General features: G+C 42.5%; 1 protein-coding gene across 3 annotated transcripts in view; it reads right to left on the bottom strand.

Annotated features, from left to right (window-relative positions):
• The window catches only part of LOC123757631 (zinc finger CCHC domain-containing protein 8), a 124,585-nt gene extending 97,960 nt beyond the window's left edge, over positions 1-26,625 (bottom strand). Inside the window, exons 1-2 of one of the 3 annotated variants that reach the window (XM_069326940.1) lie at positions 26,441-26,594; positions 10,570-10,696 (exon numbers count right to left, since the gene is read on the bottom strand). In XM_069326940.1, the coding sequence (XP_069183041.1) occupies positions 10,570-10,696; positions 26,441-26,557 (244 nt within the window). In that variant the 5' untranslated portion in view covers positions 26,558-26,594. Of the gene's footprint in view, positions 1-10,569; positions 10,697-26,240; positions 26,364-26,440 lie in introns of those variants that run through there. The other 2 variants (XM_069326941.1, XM_069326942.1) reach the window with 2 other exon arrangements.
• Between the last annotated feature and the right edge of the window lie 38 nt (positions 26,626-26,663).

Raw genomic sequence — 26,663 nt, 5'->3', positions numbered from 1 at the left:
CGACATCATGAGGAAGGACGGGGGGCGAACAAGAATGCATTGAGGTGCTCAAACTAGCCTCCTAGGTAAACCTGAACATCCGTAGTCAACTCCCACCATTCAAGCGTACGGGTCCGACAGAACGAATGCCAAGCCTCCAACGAAAAGAAGGGGCATTCTGCCAGTAAGGAAGACTCCGGCACCTCGTAACACACCCAGTAAGGAAAAGAGGAGCCAAACTCAAAGGAAGAAGGCTTCATTACCAAGGTGTAATCCAGGTCTCACAGGAGGCAAGTTGCAAGGGTCTCCCACACCTCCCTCGGCGGGGTCTGGGAAGCGGAAAACCTCCCTCGGCGGGGTGTGGGAAGCGGAAAACCTCCCTCGGCGGGGTGTGGGAAGCGGAAAACTTCCCTCGGCGGGGTGTGGGAAGCGGAAAACCTCCCTCGGCGGGGTGTGGGAAGCGGAAAACCTCCCTCGGCGGGGTGTGGGAAGCGGAAAACCTCCCTCGGCGGGGTGTGGGAAGCGGAAAACCTCCCTCGGCGGGGTGTGGGAAGCGGAAAACTTCCCTCGGCGGGGTGTGGGAAGCGGAAAACTTCCCTCGGCGGGGTGTGGGAAGCGGAAAACCTCCCTCGGCGGGGTGTGGGAAGCGGAAAACCTCCCTCGGCGGGGTGTGGGAAGCGGAAAACCTCCCTCGGCGGGGTGTGGGAAGCGGAAAACCTCCCTCGGCGGGGTGTGGGAAGCGGAAAACCTCCCTCGGCGGGGTGTGGGAAGCGGAAAACCTCCCTCGGCGGGGTGTGGGAAGCGGAAAACCTCCCTCGGCGGGGTGTGGGAAGCGGAAAACCTCCCTCGGCGGGGTGTGGGAAGCGGAAAACCTCCCTCGGCGGGGTGTGGGAAGCGGAAAACCTCCCTCGGCGGGGTGTGGGAAGCGGAAAACCTCCCTCGGCGGGGTGTGGGAAGCGGAAAACCTCCCTCGGCGGGGTGTGGGAAGCGGAAAACCTCCCTCGGCGGGGTGTGGGAAGCGGAAAACCTCCCTCGGCGGGGTGTGGGAAGCGGAAAACCTCCCTCGGCGGGGTGTGGGAAGCGGAAAACCTCCCTCGGCGGGGTGTGGGAAGCGGAAAACCTCCCTCGGCGGGGTGTGGGAAGCGGAAAACCTCCCTCGGCGGGGTGTGGGAAGCGGAAAACCTCCCTCGGCGGGGTGTGGGAAGCGGAAAACCTCCCTCGACGGAGTGTGGGAAGCTGAAAACCTCCCTCGGCGGAGTGTGGGAAGCTGAAAACCTCCCTCGGCGGAGTGTGGGAAGCTGAAAACCTCCCTCGGCGGAGTGTGGGAAGCTGAAAACCTCCCTCGGCGGAGTGTGGGAAGCTGAAAACCTCCCTCGGCGGAGTGTGGGAAGCTGAAAACCTCCCTCGGCGGAGTGTGGGAAGCTGAAAACCTCCCTCGGCGGAGTGTGGGAAGCTGAAAACCTCCCTCGGCGGAGTGTGGGAAGCTGAAAACCTCCCTCGGCGGAGTGTGGGAAGCTGAAAACCTCCCTCGGCGGAGTGTGGGAAGCTGAAAACCTCCCTCGGCGGAGTGTGGGAAGCTGAAAACCTCCCTCGGCGGAGTGTGGGAAGCTGAAAACCTCCCACGGCGGAGTGTGGGAAGCTGAAAACCTCCCTCGGCGGAGTGTGGGAAGCTGAAAACCTCCCTCGGCGGAATGTGGGAAGCTGAAAACCTCCCTCGGCGGAATGTGGGAAGCTGAAAACCTCCAGGAGGGAACCAAAGAACCCAAGGGAACCCAGGAAAAAGTCGAACTCATATCAAAATCGTACAGGGAGGGAGAATAGGAAAACCCCCTCCCCCCTGTAACAACAGGCCCTGCGTCGAGATACCAACACCCAAGCGGGGTCAAACAGGGCCCAAGCCCCCCCCCCCTCCCCAAGTCAACTCCGCCCCAGCCCCGGGATCCTCCACGTCAGAACCCAGGGCCGAGCTGTCTTCTAAACCTCCTGCTACTGGAGAAAAAGCAGAGTCCACCAGAAAAGCAGACACAAAAAGGGGGGGGCGGGGTCCCGCTGGCCCAATCCAAAAGCTCCAGCAGGAGGAACAGGCTTGAATGCCTCTGCCCCCTGATCCAGAGATCTATTTGCCTCGCCACCAGGCAAACCCTGCCCCGACTACAAAACCCTCAGACATTTGGAAGCTGGGAGCAGAAGGGGAAAGGTTGCAGGACTCTAGGTCAAAGGTGTCATTTACCCTACAGGCAGCATGGCAGAAGCAAAGACCACGAGTGTGACCCTGAGACAATGGCACAGAGCAACCTTCATGCTTTCACAAGGCAAGGAGGGACTCAGGTCTCCTCCATCGGACCAATGAGCCCCAATAGGGGGTTCCCAGGGCCCTTAGGCTGACTGCTAAGGGAAGCCCAGGTGAAGTACTGTTAACCAGTTATCCCATAGTTAATAAGCAAACAAACTAAAAGCTGAACCCCTACGACATGTGCAAGCACAGGGACCTAGCGGAGGGCCACCAAAATCATACAAGTGGTCCTACAGCCACACCAGACAGACCCGACCAGGCAAAACAAAACAAAAGAAAAACCCTGCAAAAGTACAACATCCCAAGGGGAATAGAACTGGTTGCTATGCATATATCAGACAGCTGCAGAGTACCTCGCACCCCTGCCAGCATCAATACTACCCCCTACCCAAGGTCAAACAGGAGTAAGAGCAACCCCAGATGAACCCCAAGGGTGGGCAATCACCGAGCAGCAAAAGAACCACGCAGAGGTAGTCTCCTGAACAGCTCATGAAGGACAAACCTAAACTGCAAGGGCAGTACTTACAGGGCACCTTAGGAAGGTGGCCCTAGGCGCATGCAGCCACAGTACTCTTATGTTACTCCTGGCTCCCACACCACCACACAGAAGCAGGTGAAGGTGAAGCTGGAGGAGGCAGAAGTCACACTGCAGCAAGCTCCTGGAAATATCGAATTACCTAAGTATTGGGAACAGGTTGAGGGCTACAGTGGTGTCCCAGGTTGCATAAAGGTTCAGGGAAAAGTAAAAGCAAATAAAATACAATAAACAAGTAAAACTGAGTGAAAATAGCCGAGTGGAAAAGTTTGTTTTGGTCTAGAACAAAATCAAAGATGGCCGCCGCCACCACCCCCACTGAGAATGTAGACACACCATCAGATGATGGTTTCAAAGGATTCTCAACACAAGATATAAGGAAAGGAGGTGTTCTTGGCAGGTTAGAGATAATTGAGGACATGCAAAAGAAGTATGAAGAAAAAGTGCTTAAATTAGAAGAGGACAATGGAGCTCTTTGGAGTGAGCTTTGCACTCTAAAAGGGAGTATGCTTCAACAAGGTAAGATTATTACTGCATTAACCCTTAAAGTGCGCATCACTTCATATGAAGTGTAAATCGTTTTACCAGTCAACTGCGCTTCACTTCATATGAAGTGTATGGGTACCGCGCACGATTTGAATGGCCCGCGGTGTAGCTGGGGGTCCCATACGCTGCCCAGGGGCTCTAGTAAACAGCGGCCATTTTGAAAAAAAATCCAGCTCACGCTCCGATGGCATGGGAGGCCTCAGTTTAGCGAGAGTCACCATGGCGAGCGCACGGTCAAACGCCTCACGAGAACGCATCACTCAGTCCCTCACCCCAGAGCAAATAGCCCACGAATTATTCTCTGAAGGTGAAGAAAGTGTGTTTGACGATTCAGACAACGATGAGGATTATATACAGTTGTCGGGAGATAGTAGCAGCAGCAGTGAAAGTGAGAATGACCGCCATGCCATGGCGAGGCCTATACGCTCTCCCATGCCTCCTCGCCCATTTTCTACCCCAATTCTACCACGACCTCACAGTTCCTGTGGATATTTTCTGTTTGAGGGTGACGAGTCAGAGGGAGGTGACTCCTTTTCTGGGTTTAGTGACTCAGATCAAAGTTTTATTGAGCCTGTGGCTGGTACCAGTGGTGTAACTGGGCGAGAAATTGTCGCGTCAGCAGCATCTCGCCCAGCCAAGCGCCACCGCATGGCACCACATGAGGGACCAAGACCCTCGTGTTCACGTGCACCCACCTCACGTGCACGTAGCCGCCGTGCTTCTCGCAGACGGTATTCAGCTCCTGGTCGCCGGTATGCATCGCTTCCTCGCCGTCTTTCCTCTGCATCTCGCAGGACGCCTGGTGTACTTGAGTGGAGTGATGGTGACGATTTTATTCCTAATATTCCTCACTTTGACGATAAAGATGTAGGGATTACAAACCTTTTCCCTAATCAAGGTGAGGACATGGCTGAGATGGAATATTTTACAGCATTCTATGATGAACCACTCATGGAATACATTGTACACCAAACGAACCTGCATGCTGCTTACCTGATTGAGAGGGAAATCACAGAATTTTCACGACTGCAGCGTTGGAAAAATACCACAGTGGCGGAAATGTATGTGTTTTTGGCACTCTGTTTGTTGATGAAGCACTGTCACAAACATGCAATAAATGACTATTGGAGCAAGGACAAGACAATACCAACACCTTTATTCGGGAAATATATGTCACGAGACAGGTTTCAGATACTCCTCAGGTGTCTACATTTTGGAAGTGTTCAGGACCGAACACCTGATGATAGACTGTGGCGAGTGAGGCACTACATGAACGATGTTATTGGAAAATTCAGAGATTTTTACGTACCAGCACAGAAGCTGGTGGTTGATGAATCTCTCATACTTTTCAAGGGACGTGTTCCATTCAAACAGTACATTCCCTCAAAACGAAACCGATTTGGCCTGAAATTTTTTGTTCTTTGTGATTGTGAGACAGGATACGTGTTACACATGATTCTGTACTCGGCTAGTGATGTAGACATTCCCGGTAACGACGAACATGGATTCTCGGGGAGTGTAGTAAAGACCATCATGGCTCCGTGGATGAACAAGGGACACATTTTATACACAGATAATTACTATACAAGTCCCTTGCTAGCTCGGTTCTTGCTAGAAAATAGAACCGGATTGGTTGGTACAGTAAAGCCACAACGAAGGGAAATGCCTGTGTTTGACAACGACATTGCAGTTGGCGAGTGTCAGAGAAGGAAAAGTGATAACATTCTGTCAGTTCGGTGGAAAGACAAAAGAGAGGTGAACTTGTTGACAACAATTCATGATGGAACAATGGTGAACAGTGGGAAAGTGAGCCATAAAACAAACACACCACTATATAAGCCAGACTGTGTTTTAGACTATAATATCAACATGCGGTTGATTGATAAATCAGACATGATGATTGGCACTGCAGAGTGTGTGCGGAAGACATGTAGGTGGACGAAAAAAGTGTTCTTCCATCTTGTGGACATGAGCATGCTGAACTGTTTCAACATGTACCTTGTGAGAACTGGACGTAAGCCCACTTTCCGTGACTTTGTATTTGATGCTGCAATACAGTTATTAGGAAAGTTTGCAAAAGATGTCCTAGGTATTCAGCGGCCCATCATAAACCCACTGTTGCAGCATGCTGGTACTCCACGCCTCGCTCACACTGAAGGCTTCCTAGCACACAAACTTAAGTATTTGCCACCTGGTGTGAAGCGTGCAATAGCCCAACGTGATTGCTTGGTGTGTAAAACAACGACACGTAGAGACAAGAAACGGAAGCTTGTGCAAACATGGTGTGAAACGTGTGGTATCCCATTATGTGCTGTCGACTGCTTCAATGACTACCACAGTCTAGAAATCTTCTAAGTGTGCTTCAAAGTGTGTATAGCGTGTGCGAGTGTGTAAATATGTAAACATATAAGCAGAACATATAATATAATAGACTGTAATGACATATTATATTGCCGTAATTGAAAACATTTGTGTGCGCCTGTGTATACTCAAATATGCAACAATTATTGATACAAAATATGTTCAAACAGTATTTGAAACACAATTAGTGAAAAAAAATTAGATAAAATGCGCTTAGACATTGTAAATAAATAGCGCAAAAATATATTTGTGGCAACTCTGGCTGTTTGAGGACCGCGCGCAACATCTCCCGGGCGTGTACTGCATGAGCGACCATGCAGATTGTGACGTCATCGCAGAGCTTCTCGGCTCTATTGCAACAAAAGTAAGTACAATAGAATTTTTTTTTTATTTTTCCCGTGATCAGTGAACAGAACTTAACAGATTAGCAAAAAATTTTTTTTTTTTTTCAAAATGACATGCGCCTGTGTGGATAGCAGGATATTAGACCCCGAGCATGTTAAGGGTTAACAGACAAGGTAACAAATCAGGAGGAGCAAATCAAGGAACTAGTGAAAGAAAATGAGGCATGGAAAGTGATGTGTGGTGACTTTGAAGAAATAAACAAGAAGATAGACTCATATGGTGAACAACTCCAAGCAAGCCTAAGGGCTAACATAGAGTTAGGTAAGGATCTCCAACTGGAAACTTCACTGACAACTCACATAGAGGAGGTGAATAAAGAACTAGAAAAGTATAAAGAAGAAATAAAAGCGACATATGCTGAAGTTGTAAAAGAGAGAGAGACTATCAAAGAAGTGTGTTCGGAAGTCAAAACCAGAAATGACCAACAAGAAGCAGAAATTAGGCAAGCAATTAGGAAAGAACTGGTTACCAACAGTAAACTGGTACAAAACACTGCAGATAGAACTAAGTCCATAATCATTTTTGGATGTTTAGAGAAGGAAATTTCATCTAGGGTGGACCGAGCGGCAGAAGAGATGAAAATCATAGAGAAAATAGTAGGTTTAGGAGAAGGCTCAAAGGAAAATGTCAGTGATTTAGAAGAATAGGAAAATATGAGAAAGAAAAGAACCGCCCCTTAAGGGTGACCTTTAATGGAGTGAAAAACATGATGGAAGTGCTAAGAAATGCCAGGAAACTGCAGAGTGATGAGGTTGGCAAATCTTGGTCAATAAGACAAGACCTCTCCAAGGAAGACAGAGAAAAGCTGAAAATGAACTTAATTGAGGCAAAACGGCTAAATGGGGATAGAAATGAAGAAGACAGAAATTCTTTTTTTTACAAAGTGACAGGGACTGGAAAGCTTGTGAAATGGTACATAAAAACAAAGCAACAAGATCAGTAGTGGAAGGGGGAGCAAAGGAAAAGGGAACATGTTCCTGAAAATTGTATATACCAACATAGATGGAGTGAGGTCAAAAACTTTGGAGTTGCAAGATATAATCCAGCTTAGGGTCCCAGATATTGTTGCATTATCAGAAACGAAACTTGAAGGAAATATAATAAATGAAGTCATATTCCCAAGAGGCTACTCAGTTTGGAGACGTGACAGGAAAACTAGGAAGGGAGGAGGAGTGGCTGTACTGGTGAAAAAACACCTGAAGGTAAAAGAGTTAATATTTGAAAACCCTCGAGATATTGACATAATGGCATTGCAGGTCTGGAATCAGGATGATAACCTGATAATTGTAAATACCTACAGCCCACCAGCAAGCAACACGTGGACAAAGGAAGAACTGGACGACAAACGAGAGGGCCTCATAATGGTCATGAGAGATATTATTGTACAAGCAGATAAAGATAAATCACGACTGTTGATACTGGGGGACTTCAACTTTAGAGCAATAGACTGGGAGGCCTATGAAGCAAGAACGGAGGACTTTTGGACATGCAGATTTGTGAACCTCATTCTGGAGACATTCTTGTATCAACACATAAAGCAAGCCACAAGAATGAGGGAAGGAGATATACCGTCAGTACTGGATCTAGTATTCACCAGGAAAGAAGAAGAGATTTTTGACATCCAGTACCTTCCTCCCTTGGGAAAGAGTGATCACGTCCTGTTAGACATTAAATATGCTTTAAGATATCATCTAGAAGAAAATGGGGACATTGAAACAGTTGATAAACTCGATTTAAAGAGAGGCAACTATGGGGAACTTCGAAATTTTTTTAATGAGTGTAATTGGACAGAATTGTTGCTAGGCAAGGAAGTAAATGAAATGTATGCCAAATTTTTAAAACTATACGAGGAAGGCACACAAACATTCATACCAAAACAGAGATGCAGGACCAGAAAACAGGATTGGTTCGACAGAAATTGTGAGAGGGAAAGAGACCAAAAGACACAAAAATGGAATCAGTATAGGAAGAGGCCAAACCCCCAAACATACCAGCGATACAAAGATGCGAGAAACAATTATACAGCAGTAAGGAGAGAGGCAGAAAGAAATTTTGAAAAAGGGATAGCAGATAAATGTAAAACAGAACCGGGCCTATTCTACAAATTCATAAACAACAAATTGCAGGTAAAGGATAATATCCAGAGGTTGAAAATGGGAAACAGATTCACGGAAAATGAAAAGGAAATGTGTGAAACATTAAATGAAAAGTTCCAAAGTGTGTTTGTACAAAATGAAATATTCAGAGAACCAGACACAATAAGAATTCCAGAGAACAACATAGAGCGGATAGAGGTGTCTAGAGATGAAGTGGAAAATATGCTAAAGGAGCTCGGGAGGAACAAAGCAGCTGGCCCAGATGGCGTTTCACCATGGGTTCTGAGAGAATGTGCATCTGAGCTCAGCATTCCACTTCACCTGATCTTTCAGGCATCCCTGTGTACAGGAATCGTAGCAGACGTGTGGAAACAGGCTAACATAGTTCCAATCTACAAAAGTGGCAGCAGGGAAGACCCCCTCAATTATAGACCTGTATCATTGACAAGTGTAATAGTGAAAATATTGGAAAAGCTAATCAAAACTAAATGGGTAAAACACCTGGAGAGAAATGATATAATATCAGACAGACAGTATGGTTTTCGATCAGGAAGATCCTGTGTATCGAATTTACTCAGTTTCTATGATCGGGCCACAGAGATATTACAGGAAAGAGATGGCTGGGTTGACTGCATCTATCTGGACCTAAAAAAGGCTTTCGACAGAGTTCCACATAAGAGGTTGTTCTGGAAACTGGAAAATATTGGAGGAGTGACAGGTAAGCTTCTATCATGGATGAAAAATTTTCTGACTGATAGAAAAATGAGGGCAGTAATCAGAGGCAATGTATCGGAATGGAGAAATGTCACAAGTGGAGTACCACAGGGTTCAGTTCTTGCACCAGTGATGTTTATTGTGTACATAAATGATCTACCAGTTGGTATACAGAATTATATGAACATGTTTGCTGATGATGCTAAGATAATAGGAAGGATAAGAAATTTAGATGATTGTCATGCCCTTCAAGAAGACCTGGACAAAATAAGTATATGGAGCACCACTTGGCAAATGGAATTTAATGTTAATAAATGTCACGTTATGGAATGTGGAATAGGAGAACATAGACCCCACACAACCTATATATTATGTGAGAAATCTTTAAAGAATTCTGATAAAGAAAGAGATCTAGGAGTGGTTCTAGATAGAAAACTATCACCTGAGGACCACATAAAGAATATTGTGCAAGGAGCCTATGCAATGCTTTCTAACTTCAGAATTGCATTTAAATACATGGATGGCGATATACTAAAGAAATTGTTCATGACTTTTGTTAGGCCAAAGCTAGAATATGCAGCTGTTGTGTGGTGCCCATATCTTAAGAAGCACATCAACAAACTGGAAAAGGTGCAAAGACATGCTACTAAGTGGCTCCCAGAACTGAAGGGCAAGAGCTACGAGGAGAGGTTAGAAGCATTAAATATGCCAAAACTAGAAGACAGAAGAAAAAGAGGTGATATGATCACTACGTACAAAATAGTAACAGGAATTGATAAAATCGACAGGGAAGACTTCCTGAGACCTGGAACTTCAAGAACAAGAGGTCATAGATTTAAACTAGCTAAACACAGATGCCGAAGAAATATAAGAAAATTCACCTTCGCAAATAGAGTGGCAGACGGTTGGAACAAGTTAAGTGAGAAGGTGGTGGAGGCCAAGACCGTCAGTAGTTTGTTATATGACAAAGAGTGCTGGGAAGACGGGACACCACGAGCGTAGCTCTCATCCTGTAACTACACTTAGGTAATTACAGAACACCGTCACTATGGACAGCATTGCTCAAAAGGATGGAGCCGGAGTCGATCAATCACCACCAAACAACAGCCTCTGAACTGGGATTGAGTAGCCAGCACGGGAGGTCTGGGACCCCCCATCCCTGTCCAGGCGAGGGGGAAGTTGTGCAGACAGCAGCGCAGCGGCTGTGGTGACGTCATGCTTGCTTTCGATTGGGGAGTTCTGCTTGCTAGTGCTGCTTTCGGTTTGCAATTTTTAACCAGGTGTAGTTTTAGAATTTCTACCTCTCTGGGTGCCCGACCTGGTAGATGGCAGACAGACTGCTTCCAATTACACTATCTATAGGCCATTTCTCCTCATGCCTCTCTGAGGGTGCCAGGTTCTGGTGCTGGTCCTCGGTAGACCTAGAACTCCATTGATTGACTGCTGCCATGGTCTAATATATACACATCAGACTGGTATAGCTCCAGGGAGCCGAAAGGACTCCCCACAGAAACTTGCATACAAAAAACACAAGATGGAGGTATATTTGAAGGTACGAAGGTTGCACAGTAAATGAAACCACTACTATGCAAAGCATATATTAGACAAATAAAAACTTTTAACTGCAGATTTCTACTTACCGCTTTCACTTTCAACATTTTCTGTAATTTTGCATGAGGAGGAATTGTCTTCAGTAATGACATCTGTGAGTGACGGTGCTTCATCTTTTATACTTCGATCTTCCCCTTCCTTTGGCATATTTATGAACTGTAATACAGGAAGGGAAAATGTGATCCTTCTGCTGTATATTTTCCTCCATTTATTTTTATTTTCATACAGTATTTTTCAGTACTATGATACTTGCTAGTATTTCAAGGTGCAATACTTAGAGGTAACTACATGTCAGTCTAAAATTATAAAATAGACAGCCAAAAATAGCAATGCAGCTCATACAGCACTTCGTTTAGCAAAGGTCTGAATTGAGAAAAAGTGCTTCAAGAGTGGAAATCAACAAATATCACTCAAAACTACAAGAAGTAAAATTTCAGCAAAGAAGACCATCCAAGAAGTTAAATCCCACACATCTGTAAACTCTTCATAACACTATTTAGTATCAATAGATGCTGCAATAAGCTATTTAACAAAAATTTCAGTGCAGCATATTATCATGAATTAAGAATTAATAAATCTTGTCAATATCATTAGCTTATATTTTAATGAGGAATGCAACAGTTCTATGCATCTTGAAGAATGAAACAAATCAGAGAGTACAGCACTTTCCAAAGAGTACAGTTATCTGAACGACGAACTCTCGCCTAACCTAAACATTTTGGATATTATACATCAGGTGTTGTACTATTGGAGACTATACTACTCCCAAATATTCAACACGCTGTACTACTGGCATGCCAAAGAAAACCGATGCAATCACATCCCAGGCGTAAAGATCAGAAATACGACAATATAACATAACCCACTTTGAACTAACCTACCCCAACCTAACCTTATGCATCCTAACCCTACGTTACTTAATGTACTTTAACTTACCCTAACTATATGAATTGCAACTAACTTCCAAACATACTTCGACTGACATTCAGTCTCTTAACTAAACCACACACTTACCATAGGACAGCAACACTTAGCTACCACCATCAACACAACTCTTCATCGTTGCCATCCCAAGTCCATTTCCACTTGTATGTTTATTTTTGTCTTTTTACACAAATAGACGATCTCAATAACTTTCAACCTCTGTCAAATTATAAACATTGATGCACCAGTGTGAGTGCAACCCATTCTCCTGTTTAGATACTGTAGTAGTTTTTACAGCTATGTGCACTATAGTACAAAGATTGACATTCTAAGCAATACATAGTAAAACTTTGTGCTATTCACTTTAGAGTGTTGGAAACAATGAAGCTAAAATAAATAAATATTCCTAGGCCTAGTATAGCACTCATATGTACTATATTGGGCCTCAGATATCGTGTATTAGGCCTAGGAAGTTTAAGTTAGGTTAGTTTAGTTTGTCTTTGCAACATTAAGTAGAAAATAGTTTACTGGTTTGTCCAACTCAGTAGTGCCGATTTCTATTTTCTAATTTTGTTACACGTCGGTATATATACCATGGTCCTCATCATTACTGTAAGTAATGCCAAAACAGCAGGATGGGCTAGCGAGTGCCTGATTTTTCAACATTACCACGCGTGTAGTCATCGGGAGGAAAAACCTTCATGCAAACTGCACGTATTGCGAAGCGAGAACCCTGAGGTAATGTCGGAATTTTCCAACAATAAATAAAGCATTAACTCCTAGCATACTAAGCAATCGCTGTTATGTTAGGCAGATATTAACACGAACTAACCCTAAATAGCTTAGTGAATCATTAAAAAAAAATTCTGATTTCATAGCTTCTCTTAGAAATGGGACACTTTGCCTAGTCACCCGATTTTAATTTATCTATAAAATAATCTTAAAACTAGCTGTCAGATGACTGTACAGTATATGATAAAAAAAAACTCACGTTTCATAGAATAATTTACAAACAAAATAATAAACTGTCACTCCTGATGAAATAAAACTCGAACCATTTTGGATGCATTCAAGCTGAGAGGGAGGAGAGACGAGACTGGCCCAAGAGCCTGCATTAACCACTGTGATGCGCCGAATTTATTGTGACATTTCCCCTGTGCGCATAAAATCAAGTGTTCCGCCCCTCAATTTTTTTTGTTTGTAAAATGATAAATTCTCTTCTCTGAACATGTAATTGTAAAAATAAATACTAAATTCCATTTACTTTGACTGTGGGGACGTGGACAAAGTGAGCTGTGATGTCATCACAGGCTGGTCATCCGGGCGTGAAGCTCCCAGACACGGTCACGCGGGCCATTCAAGCACCACGAGTTGCCACAAATATATATTCAATTATTTGTTCTATGTATTTTCAATGCGGTTTTATTTGTTTTTTTTATCGTATATGATGCATATTTGTGTCCTTTACACTATGTATAAATAGAATGTTCATAATGTTCCATGGAACTGTGATATATGTGTCAGTAATGTGTCCATAATAAATGTTTGTCGCAATATTACTTGTAATTTTAGTGAATTCTTAACAATATGTATAGCTTCACACACTATTTACACAGTAACACACTGTATTACACACTCAGTACTTTGGAAGTGTGTAATAATCAACGAAGTAGTCAATGGTGCACAGCGATACTTCGCTCTCGTTGCACCAGGTACAGATAGATTTTCACTTCTTGTTTCTTTGTTCTGTGTGCTTGCAAATAACGTACTTGTGTACACCCTTGGCTTTAGTACTTGTAGGTGGTATGTAGCCAAGCTTGTAACGTGTAAGGTAGTCTTGAAAAGATTATAGGAAAAGATCAATTTGTAAGGTAGTCTTGAAAAGATCGCTTCCTGACTAAGAGATTCAGTCATTCTTGAAGAGTGTCAGTCAATCTGGAAGAGATTCAGCTATTCTTGAAAATATTTATGAAAAACACCACCATGGAAGCCGCTAATACTGTTCATCTATGCTACTTGTATCAGATGCATCATCACTGAACCCAGAAAACGATTCATCTATGTATTGTCAATATAAATTGAAGATGGCATAGGTGGGCAAGGGTGGCACTCAGAGCTACAACTGAATACGCTCCCTGTATCGTCTTCATAGGTGCTGTATCCCTTGCATCCGACCATTGTGGTAGGTCCTTATTGCACTTAGCTTCATCAATATCATGACCCTTATGGTCTTCAAGTAATAAGGTCTGAATTTCACGGACAGAGAGCGATCTTTCAACACTGCATCAGACAGGTGTTTGGGAGCCAGAGGCACGTGCCCACCCATGTTTGTTCACTCAGTACTAATCCAGCCAGCAGCCCTAGGACATTCTGGGAATTTTTTCAAAGATGGCTGCCTCTCACTGGGGGTATCACAAGTCCATTTCATACCCAATCTACCGCGAGCACGTTTCGACCGTGTACGAAAAAATACTCGTCGGTTGGTGCAGTAATGGGTGAACGGCATTTCTCGTTTGGTGCAGTGCAGTGGTTAAGTACACTTCTCCACGAGATATACGCTATGCAGAACTACCAACTTTCGAAATCCACGCGTCATTTAGAGTCAAACTGCATAGCAACCTCACCAGTTGTTGGAAAGTACCATTTTACCGTTTTGACCTCTTACTAAATCTCAGGCCTGATAACCTTAGTTAATGTCGATATGGTTACGAGGCGTGAGAAGTACCCGAAACGGGAAAGCGTCTCACATTTATACCATAATATCCATCATCATGTCATATTTGTAATAAGATTGTTTCGCATCTTTTACAATAAACTAATCTGGCAGATAACCTGTGATGACTAGGCATTGGCAACAAATTACTTGGTTCAACACGGGGGCACGCTCTAACACCATTACAGCTATACAACGAGGCAATGCAGCTTATTTGATCAGGACATCTTCATGGCATGTTGACCAGGCTGCAGTCTACATAACAGCTAAGCTGTTATCTGTACAGTGGTACCTCGGAATGCGATTGTCCCTGTATGCGAGGTTTTCGGAAGGCGAGGTGTATTTACTCCAAAAATTTGTCTCAGAAGGCGAGGGTTACTTCGGGAGGCGAGTTTGGACGCGAGTTTGTTGATACGCGTACAGCCGACCTAGCGCGTTCGTCGCCCCTCCGCCCCGCCGCCCCTCAGTTTATTATTGTCTCGCGCTCAGTGACTACCCCCACATCAATTCTTCTCGCGGATTTTCAGTGTTTTGTTGGAATTTTTGGTGATTTGTCTATACAATTTGTTATTATATATCTCAGCATGGGTCCCAAGAAAGCCAGTGGTAAGGATAAAGGCCAGAAAGCTCATGTGAGGATGACAATAGAGGAGAAACAAGAGATCATTCGGAAGCATGAGAACGGTACACGTGTTGTTGAACTTTGTAGGCAGTACAACAAAGCCACATCAACAATATGCACTATACTTAAGAAGAAAAATAAGATTATGGGTGCTAAAGTGGCAAAAGGAGTAAGAACATTAACGGCACAAAGACCACAAATACTTGAAGAAGTGGAAAAGTTGTTATTAATTTGGATACACGACAAGGAGTTGAGGGGTGATAGTGTTTCGGAGGCCATTATTTGTGAGAAAGCCAGGGTGTTGCACGAAGACCTTCTAAAGAATACCCCTGCAACGAGTGATGCAGATAAGAAAGAGTTTAAGGCAAGCAGGGGCTGGTTTGAAAAATTTAGAAAGAGAAGTGGTATCCATAGTGTTACAAGGCATGGGGTTATGTGATGTGATTATGAAAGGGGACTCCCCTTCCAAACAGTAACTCCTCTCCTCCTCCCCCCTCCTCACCATCTTCCATACGCCTACAGCACTCGACAGCAAGGTAAGTAATAACTGGAACACAGTTTTGTAGGTTTATTTAGATGAATTAGGTAAATTAGGTATAAAAATTTAGTTTGATGTGGGGTTTTTGGGGTAGTCAGGAACGGATTAATTCATTTCCCTTTATTTCTTATGGGGAAATTAACTTCGGAATGCGAGTTTTCGGAAGGCGAGGCGTCTCCAGGAACGGATTAAACTCTTATTCTGAGGTATGCCTGTATTATAATTACCTTAGTTTGAAATAGAAGATTAACCAATAGTAACGAATTTGAGCCAATCGATTATTTTCGATTAGGCTATTATTAAATAACTCCCATGTTATGAAGGGAGGTTCCTAGCATGACAACTATCAATATACAGTCTGCTTTAATTAGAAAATAAATAAATAAACTGGAAATAATTAAATAAATCATTAAATAAAATTAATACTGTAACCACGCGATTATCCGGGATTCGAACATTCGGGAAAACGCCCTTATACAGCCAAAATTGTGACCGGATAAAGTTCTCAATATCCGGCTAAAATGGCCACAGGAGCCGGATAAAAGCTGGTTTAGCTGGATAAAATATCGGAACCGGTTAATTTGATGCCTATGTTACATTATCTGGGCAATCAGCAGGATAATCATGGAATTGTCCGTATATGAAAGCCATGAGGCGGGCCGTACCGTATTAATCCCGTCTGACTGTGGCTCGAGGCGCATGGTGTGGGAGGGGGTAGGGGTGGGTGGGTGGTGTCGGGAGAGAGGGGAGCATTGGGAGGGACCACCTGGGGAGATGGGGAACGGCCTATTCACTACAGAACAGGAATTACCATCTATTTTAGAACAATTCATCATAGCCAAAATCAAAAGAAATACTAGTAATTATGTAATAAAAAATACCATACAAGTTTCCTAAAACAATTTGCACAGGCTGAAGTTTCCTTCAAAAATATTTTTTTTTTCCTGCTGGCAGCCTATGTAACGTGCCTCCTCCCTGCCTCGACTGGACCCGTCCAGGACTGGTCAAGCCATGTGCTCTCTACCCTTGTGTTACACCACAGTGCCACGCCATTAGTGAAATATTTTTTTAAATAACTTTTATTTTCATAGTAACTTTGAACAGTTTTGGCCAAGACTATGTCTGGTAGCAGCATGAATCGTTCTGGAGGTGTTAAGAGGAAGAAGGTTGTCCTAACAATTAAGGACAAGCTCCGTGTTATACAACTTTGTGAACATGGCCGGTCGACCTCAAGTGTTGCCAAGGAATATAATATAGGCACTAGTACTGTTTCTGATACAAGGAAACAAAGAGAAAATTATGAAATTCATTTCAACCTGTGAAAGTGAAGGTGCAAGCACTAGCAGAGGGTGTGGTAGAAAGACTGAAAACTTCGACGCATGTACAGTTGGATGAGGTCATGTACAAGTGGTTTCCTCAGCACCGCACAGTTGGCGTGACAATTCACGGCCCAGAAATACAAAATGCTGCAAGCAGGTTTGCTGCAAGCCTTGGAATAAAGGATTTTGAAGCGAGTGAAGGGTGGGTTGCAAGGTTCAAGGGTAGGCACAATATTGTGAAGAGGAAAATTGTCGGTGAAAAATTGAGTGTAGACGAAAGCAGTGTAGAACCATTTAAACAGAAATTAAGAGCATACATTGTGGCAAATAATTTATATTCTTATCAGATTTATAATGCAGATGAAACTGGGTTGTATTGGAGGAGTTTACCAGAAAAAACTCTAGCAATGAGGAGTGAGGGTTGTGTGCCAGGCCGTAAGGTCAACAAGAACAGGCTCTCGGCCATGATGTGTGCGAATACCGACGGCACAGACAGAATCACGTGTGCAATTGTTGGCAAATCTCAGAAACCAAGAGCCTTGCAACATTGCTTGGACAGACTGCCAGTCAAATATAATAACTCACAAAATGCATGGTTTACACAGGAGATCTTTCTTTCCTGGTTTCATGACGTGTTCTGCAGGGAAATTCGTGCCTATCAAGTTAAGAAACTCAAAGTAAGGCCAAGCGAAGTTCGGGCTTTGCTCCTGTTTGATAATGCACCTGCCCACCCCAAAATTGACACGTTAACCTCACACGATGGCAAGATAACGTGTATGGCACTTCCTCCTAACACAACCTCTCATTCAGCCTATGGATCAGGGAGTTATCCGTGCCACGAAGAGGTTGTACACCAAAAAGATGCTAAACGAAGTTTTGGTGGTTTTGCCTCTTCCGGAAGATATTGAACTCGGTGTGGATAATAGGGCAAAAAAAATTGTTCAGAATTTGAAGAACTATACAATCAAGGAAGCAATCTATAACTAGGCCAAGGTGTGGAGTGAATTAAAGGAATCGACTTTGAAAAACTCCTGGAAAACACTCATGTCTACGGTCAGAAATGAGGAGGATGCAGAAATGGATTTTGAAGGATTTACAGATGAAATCCATGGAATGTTTAAAAATGCCAGCGAAAAATTAGAAAGACAGGATGTGATTGATTGGCCTAAAAAAGATGCCAATAACCCAGGATATGGTGTGATGAGTGAAAACGAGATTCTCCAGTCTGTTACTGGTGAGGTCGACGTAGAGATGGAGGATGAAGAAGAAAGTGAAGAACCAACACCAATGACCACAAAATACAGTGTACTCATGACCTATATTGCCAGATTAATAAATTTTTCATCCAATTGTACTCATCCAGAAGTTGGAAACATGTATCCGTACCTTAGGCGAACAAAAGAGCTGATCATACAACTGGCCAGTGAACACAGAAGGCAAGCAACACTTGATTCTTATATGCTACAAAAATCAAACCAAGCGCCTTCAACAAGCGAGGCGGCACATGCAACCCAAGCGCCTTCAACAAGTGAGGCATCACAGGCAAGCCAAATGCCTTCAACCAGTGAGGCTTTCGCTGCTGACAGTTATCTTGAGATGATTTCGGGGCTTTTTTTTAGTGTCCCCGCGGCCCGGTCCTCGACCAGGCCTCCACCCCCCAGGAAGCAGCCAGTGACAGCTGACTAACACCCAGGTACCTATTTTACTGCTAGGTAACAGGGGCATAGGGTGAAAGAAACTCTTCCCATTGCTTCTCGCCGGCGCCTGGGATCGAACCCAGGACCACAGGATCACAAGTCCAGCGTGCTGTCCGCTCGGCCGACCGGCTCCCAAACAGCGAAAACTAACTTTGCCTAATTAACTGTACAGTAATTTTAAGTGTTAATTTTAGAATTGTGTTAGTATAAGTTACGTAAATTGTCAAGAATTTTTAACTTCAAGATGTGTGGCATAAATCAAGACAACGAACAACAACAAGGTAAGTTGAGGTTTCTAGTTGAATATTTAATAATTATATGTGGCAAGGCAATTCAAATTATGTTGTTTGTAGTATGAAAATAGTTGGAAATGGTTAGTTTTAGACTCGTAGGTGAAAGAGTACCATTATCTGGAACACGTGATAATCCAGCTGGGGGTCCTTCCCATATAGTCCGGATGATCGATTGGAGACAGTAATTAATATATCATTAAATAAGTGAATATATTCCTGCTAGGACATTTTCCCCACAGGTAACCTGAAGATTACAGGTGTGAAAAAAACAGGATGACCAGGCACCACACAACAGCACTTTCATGCAAGCTCACTGAACACTTATGTAGACACACAACAACACACTATCAACATACTGAGGTGGTGAGAGCACTTATGTAGACATACACTTCAAAAGGTGACACCCCTAGGGTCAACACTTGCAGCAGAGGAGCTCCAGCATATTTCAACAATCCTAAGTATTGTAGTACAGGTTGATGATAGTGAGTGGTGTCCCAGAGAACATAAAGGTATAGTGCTCTTGAAAAATAGGTGAGATAACAGGAAAGTGCTAAGGGAAGTGAAAAATCGGATGAGAAAAAGTTGCCCTAGTGTTTACAGTGCAGAGAAGAACATTCAAGATGGCCACCGGCAGAGGAAAAACAAAACAGAGCTTGATTTTGAGGGATTCAATGAAGAAAGCATTGATATTAGCAGTCTACATAACAAGTTGGTAAATTTAGATACTATAGTGAACTCTCATATAGAAATAATTAGTAAATTGAAAGAAAGTAATGACCATTTGAATAGCAAAGTTTTATGTCTTGAGGGTTTAGTGAAAGACTTGTGCAAGGATAAGAATCAATTGGAAACAAATTGCAAAGCCATGGAAGAAGAAAATAAACTCTTAAAAATAGCTTTGGAAGAAGTTAAAGAAAATTTAAACATAAATGACTACAATAGGTTAGGCAAGGAAATTCAACAGGAGAAACAGCTTTTGTCAGCACAGATGGAGGAAGTTACACAGGGAATAGAACAGTGCAAGAAAGATATGCAACTCACTTATGCACAAGTGGCCAAGGAGAAGGAAAAAATAGAAGAAGCAGTAAAGGAAGTCAAACACTGCAGCAACCAAGACAAAACAAACATTAGGCTAGAAGTGAGGAAAGAATTGGCATCTAACCCGAAGTTGGTGCAAAACACAGTTGATCGGAGTAAGTCCCTGATCATTTTTGGCTGCAAAGAAAAGGCGATAACATCTTGGTCAGAAAGAGCTGTAGAAGAAGCTAAAGTAGTAGATAAAATTGTTGGCCTCGTAGAAGGTCTTACAACCATAGAGAATGTGTGCGACTACAGGAGAATAGGCAGGTACGTAAAAGGGAAAGATCGACCTTTGAGGATCACCCTAAACGGTGCCAAACAGATGGAAGAAGTACTGAGGAATGCTAGAAAATTGCAAAATGATGAGGATGGGAAAGGGTGGTCATTAAGACGAGATCTTTCAAAAGAAGATAGAGAGAAGCTGAAACTGAACCTCGCCGAGGCAAAACATTTAAATGAGAGCAGGAATGAAGAAGAAATAAATTCTTTTTTCTACAAAGTGATAGGGGTAGGCAGGCCAGTAAAGTGGTACATAAAGGCAAACCAACAAAATCAAGGAGTGAAGAATAAGGAGAGGGGGAACAAGTTCCTGAAGATTGCATACACCAACATAGATGGAGTGAGATCGAAGATACTGGAGTTAAGTGATGTAATACAGCTGCAGACACCAGACATTGTTGCACTCACGGAGACAAAACTTGAAGATGTAATTTTAAATGAGGTCATATTCCCAAGGGGCTACTCAATTTGGAGACGGGACAGAAAAATTAGGAAAGGCGGTGGCGTTGCTGTGCTGGTAAAAGAACACCTAAAGGTGAGGGAAATAATGACTGCCAATCCACAAGAAGTTGACATAATAGCACTAGAGATCTGCCATGAGGATGATAAACTAATGATAATAAATGCATATAGTCCACCGCCAAGCAGCACATGGTCAAAGGAGGAGCTAGATAGTAAACGTGAAGGTCTTATAACAATAATGAGAGAGATTATAGCGAGAGCGGATACCGATAGATCACGACTGTTGATAGTCGGTGACTTCAACTTGAAATCCATTGACTGGGAAGCATATGAAGCTAAAACAGAAGATTTTTGGACCTGTAAATTTGTAGACCTCATCCTGGAAACATTCTTGCATCAACATGTTAAACAAGCTACGAGGATGAGGGAAGGGGACGTTCCCTCCATGCTAGATTTGATATTTACCAGGAAGGAGGAAGAGATATTTGACATTCAGTACCTTCCTCCCTTGGGTAAAAGTGACCATGTCTTTTTGGGAATAAAGTATGCAATGCATTATAAGCTGGAAGAAAATAAGGAGTTTGAAGCAGTTGAAAAACCAGACTTCAGGAGAGGACATTATGGTGACCTTAGAAATTTTTTTAGTGAGTATAATTGGACAGACTTGATGCTAGGCAAGGAAGTGAATGAGATGGATGTCAAGTTTTGTGAAATATATGATAAAGGCACAAAAAATTTATACCAGAACAGAGATGCAGAACTAGGAAACTGGATTGGTTCAATAGAAATTGCGAGAGGGCTAGAGACCAAAAGACACAAAAATGGAATCAATACAGGAAGAGGCCGAACCCCCAAACATACCAGCAATACAAAGATGCGAGAAACAACTACACGGCAGTGAGGAGAGAGGCAGAAAGAAATTTTGAAAAAGGGATTGCAGACAAATGTAAAACAGAACCAGGTCTATTCTAAAAATTCATAAACAACAAATTGCAGGTAAAGGATAATATTCAGAGGTTGAAAATGGGAAATAGATTCACGGAAGATGAAAAGGAAATGTGTGAAACACTAAACGAAAAGTTCCAAAGTGTGTTTGTACAAAATGAAATCTTTAGGGAACCAGATACAATAAGAATTCCAGAGAACAACATAGAGCACATAGAGGTGTCTAGAGACGAAGTGGAAAAAATGCTCAAGGAGCTAAGTAAGAACAAAGCAGTTGGTCCAGATGGAGTTTCACCATGGGTTCTGAGAGAATGTGCACCTGAGCTCAGCATTCCACTTCACCTGATCTTTCAGGCATCCCTGTGTACAGGAATCGTAGCAGACGTGTGGAAACAGGCTAACATAGTTCCAATCTACAAAAGTGGCAGCAGGGAAGACCCCCTCAATTATAGACCTGTATCATTGACAAGTGTAATAGTTAAAATGTTGGAAAAAATAATTAAAATTAAACAGGTAGAACACCTGCAGAAAAACGATATAATATCAGACAGACAGTATGGTTTTCGATCTGTAAGATCCTGTGAAATGAATTTACTCAGTTTCTATGATCGAGCCACTAGAGATTTTACAGGAAAGAGATGATTGGGTTGACTGCATCTATCTGGACCTAAAAAAAGGCTTTTCACAGAGTTCCACATAAGAGGTTGTTCTGGAAACTGGAAAATATTGGAGGGGTGACAGGTAAGCTTCTAACATGGATGAAAAATTTTCTGATAGAAAAATGAGGGCAGTAATCAGAGGCAATGTATCGGAATAGAGAAATGTCACAAGTGGAGTACCACAGGGTTCAGTTCTTGCACCAGTGATGTTTATTGTGTACATAAATGATCTACCAGTTGGTATACAGAATTATATGAACATGTTTGCTGATGATGCTAAGATAATAGGAAGGATAAGGAATTTAGATGATTGTCATGCCCTTCAAGAAGACCTGGACAAAATAAGAAGATGGAGCACCACTTGGCAAATGGAATTTAATGTTAATAAATGTCATGTTATGGAATGTGGAATAGGAGAACATAGACCCCACACAACCTATATATTATGTGAGAAATCTTTAAAGAATTCTGATAAAGAAAGAGATATAGGGGTGGTTCTAGATAGAAAACTATCACCTGAGGACCACAAAGAATATTGTGCAAGGAGCCTATGCTATGCTTTCTAACTTCAGAATTGCATTTAAATACATGGATGACGATATACTAAAGAAATTGTTCATGACTTTTGTTAGGCCAAAGCTAGAATATGCAGCTGTTGTGTGATGCCCATATCTTAAGAAGCACATCAACAAACTGGAAAAGGTGCAAAGACATGCTACTAAGTGGCTCCCAGAACTGAAGGGTAAGAGCTACGAGGAGAGGTTAGAAGCATTAAACATGCCAAAACTAGAAGACAGAAGAAAAAGAGGTGATATGATCACTACATACAAAATAGTAACAGGAATTGATAAAATCGACAAGGAAGATTTCCTGAGACCTGGCACTTCAAGAACAAGAGGTCATAGATTTAAACTAGCTAAACACAGATGCTGAAGAAATATAAGAAAATTCACCTTCGCAAATAGAGTGGTAGACGGTTGGAACAAGTTAAGTGAGAAGGTGGTGGAGGCCAAGACCGTCAGTAGTTTCAAAGCGTTATATGACAGAGTGCTGGGAAGACGGGACACCACGAGCGTAGCTCTCATCCTGTAACTACACTTAGGTAATTACACTTAGGTAATTACGCACACACACTGCAGATAGAATTAAGTCCATAATAGTTTTTGGATGTGTAGAGAAGGAAATTTCATCTAAGGTGCACCAAGCAGCAGAAGAGATGAAAATCATAGAAAAAATAGTTGGATTAGGAGAAGGAATAAAATCAAAGGAGCATGTCAGCAATTTTAGGAGAATGGGAAAATATGAGAAAGACAAGAACCGCCCCTTACGAGTGACGTTTAATGGAGTGAAGTATATGACAGAAGTGCTTTGGAATGCCAAAAAATTGCAATGTGACAAAGATGGCAAACTCTGGTCAATAAGACAAGACCTCTCAAAGGAGGACAGAGAAAAGTTGAAAATGAACCTCATTAAAGTGAAACGCCTAAATGGGAATAGAAATGAAGAAGAAAAATTCTTTTTTCTACAAAGTGTCAGGGACTGGAAAGCTTGTGAAATGGTACATAAAGACAAAGCAACAAAATCATTAAAGGTGTAAAGAACAAAGGGAAGGGGAACATGTTTCTGAAAATAGTATACACCAACATAGATGGAGTGAGATCGAAAATATTGGAGTTGAAAGATATAATCAAGCTCAAAGTCCCAGATATTGTCGAATTAACAGAGACGAAACTTGAAGAAAATATTTTAAATGAGGTCATATTCCTAAGGGGCTACTCAGTTTGGAAACGTGACAGGAAAACTAGGAAGGGGGGGGGGGGGGAAGGAGTAGCTGTGCTGGTGAAAGAACACCTGAAGGCAAGAGAATTAATGTTTGAAAACCCTCGATATATTGAGATAATGGCATTTGCAGCTCTGGATTCAAGATGGTAAGCTAATTTTAAATGCCTACAGCCCACCAGGAAGCAACACATGGACAAAGGAAGAACTGGATGACAAACGAGAGGGCCTCATAATAGTCATGAGAGAGATTATGGCAAGCGCTGACAAAGATAAATCCCAATTGTTGGTACTGAGGGACTTTAACTTAAAGGCAATAGACTGGGCGCCTACAAGGCAAGAACAGAGGACATTTGGACAGGCAGATTTGTAAACCTCATCTTGCAGACATTCATTTATCAACACGTCAAGCAGGCCACAAGAATGAGGGAAGGAGATGTTCCCTCAGTACTGGATCACCAGGAAAGAAGAGGTATTTGACATCCAGTACCTTCCTCCCTTGGGAAAGAGTGATCATGTCCTCTTGGACATTAAATACGCTATGCGATACAATCTAGTACAGAATAGGGACAGTGAAACAGTTATTAAACTCGATTTCAAGTGAGGACGCTATGGGGAACTTAGAAATTTTTGTCTTGGGTATAATTGGACAGACTTGTTGCTAGGCAAGGAAGTATATGATATGTATGCCAAATTTTGCACAATATATGATGAAGTCATACAAACATTCATATCAAAACAGACATGCAGACCTAGGAAATAGGGTTGGTTCAACAGAAATTGCGAGAGGGCCAGAGATCAAAAGACACAAGCATGGAATCGTTATAGGAAGAAGCCAAACCCCCAAACATACCAGCAATACAAAGATGCAAGAAACAACTACATGTCAGTAAGGAGAGAGGCAGGGAGAAACTTTGAGAGCAGACAAATGTAAATTAGATTCAGGCCTTTTCTATAAATTCATTAAAGTAAGCTGCAGGTAAAGGATAATATTCAGAGGTTGAAAATGGGGGACATACACAGAAAATGAAAAGGAAATGTGTGAAACATTAAACAAAAAGTTCCAAAGCATGTTTGTACAAATTGAGATCTTCAGAGAACCAGACAATAAGAATTCCAGAGAACAACATAAGAGCGTATAGAGGTGTCTAGAGATGAAGTGGAAAATATGCTAAAGGAGCTAAGTAAGAACAAAGCAGTTGGTCCAGATGGAGTTTCACCATGGGTTCTGAGAGAATGTGCATCCGAGCTCAGCATTCCACTTCACCTGATCTTTCAGGCATCCCTGTGTACAGGAATCGTAGCAGACGTGAGGAAACAGGCTAATACAGTTCCAATCTATAAAAGTGGCATCAGGGAAGACTCCCTCAATTATAGACCTGTATCATTGACAAGTGTAATAGTGAAAGTATTGGAAAAACTAATCAAAACTAAATGGGTAGAACACCTGGAAAGAAATGATATACTGTAATATCAGAGAGACAGTATGGTTTTCGATCTGGAAGATCCTGTGTATCGAATTTACTCAGTTTCGATGATCGAGCCACAGAGATTTTATAGAAAAGAGATGGTTGGGTTGATTGCATCTATCTGGACCTAAAAAAGGCTTTCGACAGAGTTCCACATAACAGGTTGTTCTGGAAACTAGAAAATATTGGAGGGGTGACAGGTAAGCTTCTAACATGGATGAAAAATTTTCTGACCGATAGAAAAATGAGAGCAATAGTCAGAGGCAATGTATCGCACTGGAGAAATGTCACAAGTGGAGTACTACAGGGTTCAGTTCTTGCACTGGTGATGTATATTGTCTACATAAATGATCTACCAGTTGGTACACAGAATTATATGAACATGTTTGCTGATGATGCTAAGATAATAAGAAGGATAAGAAACTTAGATGATTGTCATGCCCTTCAAGATGACCTGGACAAAATATGTATATGAAGCACCACTTGGAAAATGGAATTTAATGTTAATAAATGCCATGTTATGGAAAGTGGAATAGGAGAACATAGACCCCACACAACCTATATATTGTGAGAAATCTTTAAAGAATTCTCCCTAACTCAGACAATGTGGGGTTTATTATTCCACACATATTTCTGATTTCTCTCAGGTGTTCACATTCACATAGATAGTGGTCAAGGCGGTGTCCATCACTCTCACTACAAATTCTGCAACTTCGCTGATCAACTGTTGTGTATAGTTAGGTCTGTTTCCAACTGGGGTTTGAATAAGAGTACTTATGCAGACACATGACAACACACAATTAATTAACATACTGAGGTGGTGAGAGCACCGTTATGTAGAGACACAACAACACACTATCAACATACTGAGGTGGTGAGAGCACCGTTATGTAGAGACACAACAACACACTATCAACATACTGAGGTGGTGAGAGCATAAAGCATGTTATTGAGAGGCGGTGGCATCTGTGGTGTCAACGCTAAGGGCAGCCTTGCAACTGACAGCTTCTATGGCCTGCCCCCGCCCTGCACCTCCTGCTTATTCACATAATTTATGTTAAGGTGTGTTCTAAGACTGGTAAGGAGCATGGGAGGTGGTAAAGGAGTAGTGGGAGACTCACCGGACACAGGCAGGAGTGCAGGAGGCAACAAGAGACAGCGACGGCGGAGCTCCACAACATCAACACAACACATTCATTGTCTAGTATTATTTCCTGTTTTTTCATGCACAATATCATTTACCATATACATTATCAGTTTTTAATTATTAAATTTGTTAAAAAAATTAATAGATGTATATTTTCTTTGGCACTAAATAAAAATAAAAATATTGCATTAAGTATG

The sequence above is a fragment of the Procambarus clarkii genome, chromosome 19, assembly GCF_040958095.1.
Source record: "Procambarus clarkii isolate CNS0578487 chromosome 19, FALCON_Pclarkii_2.0, whole genome shotgun sequence".
NCBI classification, from domain to species: domain Eukaryota; kingdom Metazoa; phylum Arthropoda; class Malacostraca; order Decapoda; family Cambaridae; genus Procambarus; species Procambarus clarkii.
Note: the sequence above shows the minus strand (reverse complement) of the source record. Positions and strands in the feature narration are given on the sequence as shown.